The sequence below is a fragment of the Cebus imitator genome, unplaced genomic scaffold (genome assembly GCF_001604975.1).
Source record: "Cebus imitator isolate Cc_AM_T3 unplaced genomic scaffold, Cebus_imitator-1.0 Scaffold48, whole genome shotgun sequence".
NCBI classification, from domain to species: Eukaryota; Metazoa; Chordata; class Mammalia; order Primates; family Cebidae; genus Cebus; species Cebus imitator.
Genome location: NW_016107363.1, coordinates 6,487,376 through 6,497,231, shown reverse-complemented (window position 1 = coordinate 6,497,231; position 9,856 = coordinate 6,487,376). Strand labels below are relative to the sequence as shown.

Genomic DNA, 9,856 nt, shown 5'->3' with positions numbered 1-9,856 from the left:
TGAACTCTTGACCTTAAGTGATCCACCGGCCTCGCCCTCCCAAAGTGCTGGGACTGCAGGCATGAGCCACTGCAGTCAGCCTTTATTCTTTAGATGACTGGGACATACATACCCAGGTTGGCTGGAGCCTAGGGGCTAGTCAGGGCTAGAGATAGAAATTTGGGGACAGCTGCATAGAGATGACCTTTACTCTCTGGGACTCTGTCTCATTTGTAAAATGGACAGATGGTATCTTCAAGGTATGGAATCAACACCTTCTGAGTCTCCCTTACCTGCCACCATCATCTAGTCCCATCAGTCCCTGCCAGGAAGCCTCAGGAATGCCCAGCACTTCCCAGACTGCCACAGTATCCCTGAGAAACTCCTGAACTTGAGATGTCAGCCCCCAAAAATTCCTAGGTGGTGCTCAGAACGAAAATGTGAATCAGTCCTTTCTACCTCCCCACCACATAGCACCAAAAGATGTCAGGATCAGATTTGCCAAGCAAAAGGAGATGTTATAGGAAAGGAGTCCCGATCCAGATCCCAAGAGAGGGTTTTTGGTTGGCACACAAGAAAGAATTCGGGGCAAGTCTGCAGTGCAAAGCAAAAACGAGTTTATGAAGAAAGTAAAGGAATAAAAGAATGACTACTCCATAGAGAGAGCAGCCTCAAGGGTCGCTGGTTGCCCATTTGTACGGTTATTTCTTGATTATATACTAAAAAAAAAAGGGGGGTGGATTATTCATGCCTCCCCTTTTTAGACCATATAGGGTAACTTCCTGTTGTTTCCATAGTATTTATAAACTGTCATGGCACTGGTGGGAGTGTAGCAGTGAGGATGACCAGAGGACACTCTCATCGCTATGTTGGTTTTGGTGGGTTTTGGCTGGCTTCTTTCCTGCAACCTGTTCTATCAGCAAGGTCTGTATGACCTGTATCTTGTGTTGATCTCCTGTCTCATCCTGTGACTGAGAATGCCTTAACTGTCTGGGAATGCAGCCCAGTAGGTCTCAGCCTCATTTTACCCGGCTTCTATTCAAGATGGAGTTGCTCTGGTTCATATGCCTCTGACAGAGACATCAAGATGAAGGAATGATGGCCCAAAGAGAAGCCAGAATCTTGACTGTGGTCCAAACAAAGGACAGTATTCTTGAGCTATATTTAATATAGAGATCCAGAAAAGCCAGGAACACTGAGTCTGTGTAGCTAGTCTGGCCAGCTCAGTCAGGAAGGCAATGTGAGTCACAGGCCCCAGCTGAGAATGTTCTTTTCAAATAATGACTGTGGACATTTAGAAGTATCTTCATTAGTACATGTGCCTTCCTTTCAAACTCCAACTGATCAGTTTGGAAAGGGTGGGTGGAATTTTCTGTTTAAAAGTTGTTAAAGAAGAAAGTCAAACTCTGTAAAATATTTAAAGAAGTTTATTCTGAGCCTCATAGTTTAGTGACCTTGGCCCATGACATAGCCTCAGGAGGTCCTGAGAGCATGGGTTCAAGGTAGTTGGGTTACAGTTTGGTTTTATACATTTTAGAGAGACAGACATTACAGGCAAAGACATAAATCAACACATGTAAGGTATACATTGGTTGAGCCAGGAAAGTGGGACCTCTCCAAGTGTGGGGTGGGATGCTTCCAGGTTATACATGGATACAAAGATTTTCTGATTGGCAGTTGGTTGAGTTAAGCTTTGCCTGAAGAGTTGAAGTCATCCTAAAGAATAAGAGGGGTTATGGAAGCCAAGGTTTTTATTACATAGATGAAGCTTCTGAGTAGCAGACTTCAGAGTAAATAAATGGTAAATGTCTCTTATCAGACCTTAAAAGGTGTCAGATTTTTTTTTCTTGAGATGGAGTCTTGCTCTGTTGCCAGGCTGGAGTGCAATGGCACAATCTCGGCTCACTGCAACCTCCACCCTCCAGGTTCGAGCGATTCTCCTGCCTCAGCCTCCAGAGCAGCTGAGATTACAGGTGCCTGCCACCACACGCGGCTAAGTTTTTGTATTTTTAGTAGAAATGGGGTTTCACTATGTTGGCCATGCTGGTCTCAAACTCCTGAACTCGTGATCTGCCCACCTCAGCCTCCGGCAAGTGCTGGGATTCCAGGCGTGAGCCACCATGTCCGGCCACAGACTCTTAAATTTCTCCTGGATCAGGGAAAAACCTGGAAAAGGAAGGGGATTCTCTACAGAATGAAAATTTCCCCAAGACATGGCTTTGCAGGGACATTCCAAATATGTCAAAGAAATATATTTTAGGGTAAAATATTTGTATTTCCTTTAGACCCTGTTTCTGTCATGTGATGCTGTAACGGTGTCAAGTTTGACTTTGGTATCTTATCGCTATAGAGAGTCTGTTTTGTCAGTCTTAAGATCTCTATTTTAATGTTAATGCTGGTCAGTTGCACCTAAACTCCAAAGGGAGGAGAGTATACTGAGGCTTATCTGATCTCCTTTCCCATCAAGTGGCCTGAACTTGTTTTTTAGGTTGTCTTGGGGATCCCCTTGGCCAAGGGGGTGAGTCCATTCAGTTGATTGGGGCGGGGGGGGGGGTGCTTAGAATTTTGTTTTTAGTTTACAGAGTAAAAAACACAAAAGGTCAAAGTGGTGAATCTTAAATCCATAATCTTTTCAAAATGACTGTATATTTCTATACTCAGTAGATTTTCCTAAAAGAGATTTCAAGGTGTAAATTGGCCAACTAGGCTTCCCTCAGAACTAAATCTTTGCAGGGTTACAGCAAATATTTTTACTTAAGAACACTTTGGATTCTTTGTCAGTTGTGAGAAAGTCCTTCATTCAAGGTTTTGGGCTGGGTGCGGTGACTCATGCCTGTAATCCCAGCACTTTGGGAGGCCAAGGCAGGAGGATGGCTTGAGGCCAGGAGTTTGAGACCAGCCTGGGCAACAGAGAGCTAGTCTCTATTAAAAACAATAAGATCTTCTGTGTATCTTTACCCAATTATATAGCCATAGTTGTCGAAACCAAAAGTAATTGACATGGGTACAACTATACTATTAACTCCAGGAGAGACTTTATTCAGGTTTCATCAGTTTGTGTGTGTGTGTGTGTGTGTGTGTAGTACTATAGAGTTTTATCACATTTACATTTTCATGTAGCTACCACCGCAATCAGAATATGGAATTGTCCCTTGTCACAAAGAAACTCCCTTGTTACCTCACAGTCACATCTTCCCCAACTCCTAACTCCTGGGTACCACTGATCTGTTCTCAAGTACTATGTTATTTCAAGAACATTATATAAATAGAATCATACAATATGTAGCTCTTTGAGATTGCCTCTTGTCATCAGCTGAGTGCCCTTGAAATCCATTCAAATTGTGTATCAAATTTTGTTCCTTTTGTGTGTGTGTGTGTGTGTGTGTGTGTGTGAGACAGAGTTTTGCTCTGTCGGCCAGGCTGAAGTGCAGTAGCACCATCTTGGCTCACTGTAATCTCTGCCTCCCAGGTTCAAGCAATTCTCCTGCTTCAGCCTCCCAAGTAGCTAGGACTACAGCCGAGGGCCACCACGCCTGGCTAATTTCTGTATTTTTAGTAGAGTTGGGGTTTCACCATGTTGGCCAGGCTGGCCTCGGAACTCCTGACCTCAAGTGATCCACCCACCTTGGCCTCCCAAAGTTCTGGGATTACAGGCATGAGCCACTGGGTCTGGCCAAATTTTGTTCCTTTATATTGCTAAATAGTTGTGTGACTGTATCAGTTTACCCTTTCACCCATTGAAGGACATATGGGCTGTCTCCAGTTTCAGCTTTTATCAATAAAGCTGTTATCAACATTGGTTGTAGAAAAACAGCCTGCTGCATGGCAAGAGTAACACCATCTTGAAGCAAAACTGCCATGATGACTGATGTTTGATGTCTGCATACCAAGGTGTTCCCCTTCCCACAAGGTCAAGAAACAATGCCTGTCGCATCTAACTCTTCATACAGAAACAATGCCTGTACATAGATAACCCTCATTAAAGATGCTTATTTAACTTCCCCAGTGGTCCCTAGTTGTTTCCCAAGAGGGTCTGAGACATGACCAGCTGCACATGTTTTACCAACAACAGCTTGCTAATTAAAGAATATTTTCTGGAAAGCAGGTGGGTGTGGCCACCCACCGTCTCTTGGCTGCCAGAGACTTCACTTCTGTTTGCAAGTCTATATTAAATGTTTCCTTCTGAGAAACTGGATTTTTCACCCTCTGTCTCCAGCCTCTCATCTCCCTTTGCCTTTGGGGGTTTACACAGACCTGCTCACCACAGAACATTGGTTTACAGGTTTAGGGGTGAGCATAAGTTTTAATTTCTGCAGGAAATTGTAGGTTGTATGGTAGTTGTATGATTGTATGGTATGTGTATGTGTAAATTTTCAGAATCTGCCAAACTTTTTTTCCAGAGTGGCTGTGTCATATAATGTTATATCCCAATGTATGAGATGTCTGGATCCTTTCCAGCACTTGGTAATATTATTATTATTATTGTTTTAACTATTAAATTATTTTAATTGATTGATCACAAACCATTAAGCAAGCAAAATGCGAATTAAAATTTTTAAATAAAATTAAAAAAAAAACAAGTGCAGAAAACAGCATTAAAATGTTTGCATAATTACACACATTTTAACACTTCCACATTCTTTTGGGAACCCAGACTTTTAAATTTTGGAAACATGTTAACTTACAGGCAAATAAAATGAAAGCAGATGAATCGTTTCTATGTATAATTACAATCTATAAAACAACTTGCCTAGAGTCTTATTGCTAGCAGTTGAATGATTTTTTAGAATCAGAACAATTTGAACAATGTTTTGCTTTTTAAAGTATCCAAGGATTATACAAGCAAAATATGCGAACATTTCATTGTATTTACACAGTGTCATGGTCTCTGATCCACCAGCGTATGTACATTTACTAACCTTGATTTTATAACCATATATTTTGTAAAGACTTTTGCCACATAGAACAGATAAGGTGCATTTTAAATAAGCAAAAAATTAGAAAATGAAGCCAAATGTATCATCTACTCCAACTAGGCATTTTGTTAATGACATCAATTGCCAGTAATAAGTTCCTAAAGCAGTACTACCAATATTTCCAAACAAAAAAATTAATGAAATAGTACAATTATTAAGTATAATTTTAAATCTGACAGATGAACATTTAATTTTATTTTCAAAAAGATTAAACATTAAGCTATAGAATTCTGCTCTACAGAAATGCATATAGGATAATATTAATCCTTACCATCTTTTCTTGTTACAAAAAGAAATTCTAAACATTTTCTAAAGATACTCAAACTGAGTTAGTACAGACGAGTGCCTACCAAGTAAAGACTTTGTATAGAAAAGTCAGGAATGATGCTGGGCACGGTGGCCCATGACTGTAATCCCAGTGCTTTCGGAGGATCGCTTGAGCCCAAAAGTTCCAGCTTGGAAAACATAATGAGACCCCTGCCTCTATTTAAAAAAAAAAAAAAAATTCAGGAATTCCCTTTACAAATTGAGAATATAAATTACTTGCCCAAGTGTAAATTTGCCTCTTTGCATCTGATGGGGCATTAGATAATCCTGGTCTAAGAGTGTGTTTTGTAGAAGACCAGGTCACATTTCTAGACAAAAATCACTTTCCTTTGTCAGTGCTCTTACATAACAGTCAAGTAATTTTCCAATTATAGCTACAAAATTTCAGAGGTAATTGTAATTAATAATTCAGAGTGCTAATCAGTAAATCACCCCAAGATTTTTCCTTCCTTTGAATCCCAGATAATTTTCAACAAATTTAATTCCTGACTTTTCAACTCATAAGGAACAAAACTGTGATATGTGTGTGTGTGTGTGTGTGTGTGCATAAGTGTGAGTCTTGGTATTTTTTTTGATACTAAATAGTTTGTATTTTATAATAAAGATCTCTCTGAACTTATCCAGATAGTAACTGCTTTATAACTGAAATCAGCTTTAACTATTAAAATTATATATAAGAAAATTAGGAGTGTTACAGTACTTTGTTGCAAATAACTTGCCATCTGGTGTTGGGTCAGAAAATGCTATTTCATCAGTGCTGAGAAAACAGCCAAACATGAAGCAATTCCTGAGAGTATCAACCAGTTGTCTTGCAATGCGCTTTCTTCTCTTCAATCTGAAAACCCAGATTCTACTTATCCCACAGACTGCAGCCTCTGGTACATCTGAACATTGCCAAGCCCTAGGACATTCTTTAGAGTTTGGGGATTGCATACCAGTTGGTTTAGACAGGACACAGAAGGCCTGTTTGATGGGTTCTGCAATTAAACACCCAACTACTTGCTTTTCATCAGATATAAAAAGAAAAGTTTTTATTTTGTTTGGACATTTAGGAACAACTTGCTGGAAGCCCAATTCATTATCAACAAGTTCTAGGACATCTTCTACCTTTTTGATAGCAAAGCTTGGATCACGTGGTAGAACCAACACAATTTTCCCATCCCAAAACTCTGCTACTACACGTTCTTTCTTCCAACCCACATATTTGATTCCTTCCAGAAATCTGTGGTGATGCTGTACATGTTGCATTTCATCTTCAGGGTTGGAAGCAGTATATATCATGCCACAAGACTTACACACAGTAGCCCCAAAATGTTTCTGACCAGCGTCAATGACGAGTTGGTCTTTTGTTTTTTTACTTGTATCTCTGGTGTTAGTATTTTTCTGAATATTGGTCTGTTTCAAGAAGTTGACAGATCCCACAGAAGACTGTTCTTCACCTAAAGATCTTTTCGAATTGACTGAAGATGCATTGAAGATTGGATAGACAGTGGACTTAGGAGAAATTGCCTTCTCACCAAGAGAATCCTCTGAAGGAAAAGACTTATTTTTATCAACTTCATATTCCTTTGAAGAAACGCTGTCACCTGATGAGTCCTTTATTAATTTCTCTTGATTTTTACTGCTTGCATTCAGTAGCTCAATGTTCAATTTCTCTTCTAGGAACAAGCACTTTGGCACTTGCCTTGTCTCAAGTGTTTTTTTTTCCCTGACAGTCTCTACATCAGAATCTTCAATCAATTCTGATTTATTCTTTTGGGTGAGTCCCAGTGATGGCTCATTTTCCATGGACCATTATCTAAGAGAGGATTTTTTTCTACTATCAAAAAATGCTGCTCCACCCTGGAGTGTAACTTGTGCTTTCATTTTTTGGCTTAGAACCCGAGGAGCATTGGGATTATTTTCAGCTGAATAACAATTATTCTCTTTCTCCACAACTAGCTTACAGACTACTCGATTTTGCTTGGAATTTTTAGGATTCCTTGATACAGTCTTGATGTGTGTATACCTTGGTTGATATTTCGCAGTTAAACTGTTCTGTGGCTTTTTGTTGTTCTTCTTGGGGCAGACTGGTTTTCCCTGCATTTTTTCTGTCACAATGGGAAAAGATTTATCTTCAACATTATTTTTTAGGTAAGTAGATCTCTCTTTTATCAGCTTCCTCTCCAATGGATTGAGGTACCGCTTATTTTGGTTGTAAAAAGATACAGTGGACACAGCAGATTTAAATGGTGAGCCTTGATTTGCTGATGGCCGTCTATTTATTTCAGATGTTTTGAGTGCACTTGAAACAAAATGCCCTTGTTGAGAGAAATGCAGGTTTTCTTCATTTTTATCACTGTTTTGATAAAAACAATGCTTTTTATTAGGTGATGGAAACAGATTTTCAGTGAAGAACAAAAGGCTGTCACAGTTCAAAAAATCCTGCTTCCTCTTCCTTGGAGTCAGAGCTGCCATCTTCTTTATTGAATTCCTGCGCCTCAGAGCTGGGCGAGCTCTCCTCCGGTAATATTATTATCATTATTTGAGACAGGGTTTTACTATGTTACCAGGCTGGAGTGCAGTGGCATAATCCCAGATCATTGTAGCCTTGCAGCCTGGACTTAAGCGCTCCTCCCACCTCAGCTTCCCAAATAGCTGAGACCACAGGTATGTGCCACCACACCGGGCTAATTTTGTTTTTATTTTTGTAGAGACAGGGGTCTTGTCATGTTGCCTGGGCTGGTCTCAAACTCCTGGCCTCAAATGATCCTTTCACCTTTGCCCTCAATATGCCTTTTGACCATATTCTAACTAGATTGTGTTTTTAAAATTGTGATAAAATGTGCATAATATAACATTTACCGTTTTTAGTTGTATAGTTCTGTGGCATTAAGTATATTCACACCATTTAGCTACACCACCATCCATCTCCAGAACTGTTTTATCTTCTCCAGCTAAAATTCTATCAGGAAACTGTAACTTCATTCTCCCCTCCCTCCACCCCCTGCCAATCACCATTCTGCTCTCTGTCTCTATGAATTTGACTAAGTACCTCATGTAAGTGGCATCATCCAATGTTTGTCTTTTTTGTGTCTGGCTGATTTCATTTGGCACGTCAAGGCTCACCCACGTTGTAGCACATGTTAGAATTTCATTTCTTTCTAAGGCTGTATAGTATTCCATTTATGCCTGCACCACATTTTGCTGATCTGTTTGACTGTTGATGGACATTTTGGTTGCCCCCACCTTCTGGATTTGTGAATAATGCTGCTGTAAATATTGGTCTACAAATATCTGTCTGAATGCCTGCTTTTACTTTTTTTGTGTATATAAGCATTCCTTGGAGATACTGCAGGTATGGTTCCGCATCACCATAATAACACAAATATTCCAATGAAGCAGGTCACACAAATTGTTTTGTTTCCCAGTGCATATAAAAGTTATGATTACACTATATTGTAGTCTATTAATTTACAATAAGAGCATTATGTCTAAAAATGTGGATTTTTGAAATTTTTATTTATTTATTTAAAGATGGGATTTCTCCATGTTGGTCAGGCTGGTCTTGAACTCCCGACCTCAGGTGATCTGCCCACCTTGGCCTCCCAAAGTGCTGGTATTACAGGAAAGAGCCACCGTGCCTGGCCAAAAATGTGCATACCTTAATTAAAAAATACCTTATTACTTAAAAATGCTAACCATTACCTGAACCTTCAGTGAGTTGTAACCATTTTGCTGGTGGAGGGCCTGGCCTTGATGTTGATGGCTGCTGACGGATCAGGGTGATGGTTGCTGAAGGTTGGGGTGGCTGTGGCAGTTTCCTAAAATAAGACAAAAGTGAAGTTTGCCATGTCAATTGACTCTTCTTTTCACAAAGGTTTCTCTGTAGCAGATGATGCCATTTGATAGCATTTTATGGCAACAGAACTTCTTTCAAAATTGGTCAATCCCTTCCAACCTGTCACTGCTTTATCACCTAAGTTTATGTAATATTCTAAATCCTTTGTGGTCATTTTGTTTTTTAAAGCAATTTTTTTTTTCACCTGGGTGCAGGTGGGCTGAGGCTGAAAAGGGCATCAGCCAATTTTATTTTTTCAAAAAGTTTTTAGTAGAGATGACATTTTATTATGTTGCCCAGGCCTGTTTTGAGCTCCTGGGCTCAAGTGATCCACCTGCCTTGGCCTCGCAAAGTGCTGGGATTATAGATGAGCCATTGTGCCCAGCCCTTTGTTGTCTTTTCAACAATGTTCACAATCATCTACATCAGGAGTAGATTCCATTTCAACAAACCACTTTCTTTGCTCATCCATAAGAAGCAAATCCTCATCTGTCAAAGTTGGATCATGAGACTGCAGCAATTCAGTCACATCTTCAGATTCCACTTCTAATTCTAGTTCTCTTGCCATTCCCACATCTGTATTTCCTTTCTCCACTTGAATCCCTCAAAGTCATCCATGAGAGTTAGACTCAACTTCTTCCAAACTTCTGTTCATGTTAATATTTTGACCTTCTCCCATGAATCACAAAGGTTCTTAATGACATCCAGACTGAATTCTTTCTGAAAGATTTTCAATCTACTTTACAAGATCCAT

The 9,856-nt window shown here is 39.8% G+C and overlaps 1 protein-coding gene across 1 annotated transcript; it reads right to left on the bottom strand.

Annotated features, from left to right (window-relative positions):
- Window positions 1-4,463: 4,463 nt before the first annotated feature.
- Window positions 4,464-7,779, bottom strand: LOC108303536 (N-acetyltransferase ESCO2-like). Its single transcript, XM_037738078.1, is given in 1 exon segment — window positions 4,464-7,779. A coding segment is annotated over 1 exon segment (1,803 nt). The 5' UTR covers window positions 7,740-7,779; the 3' UTR covers window positions 4,464-5,936.
- Between the last annotated feature and the right edge of the window lie 2,077 nt (window positions 7,780-9,856).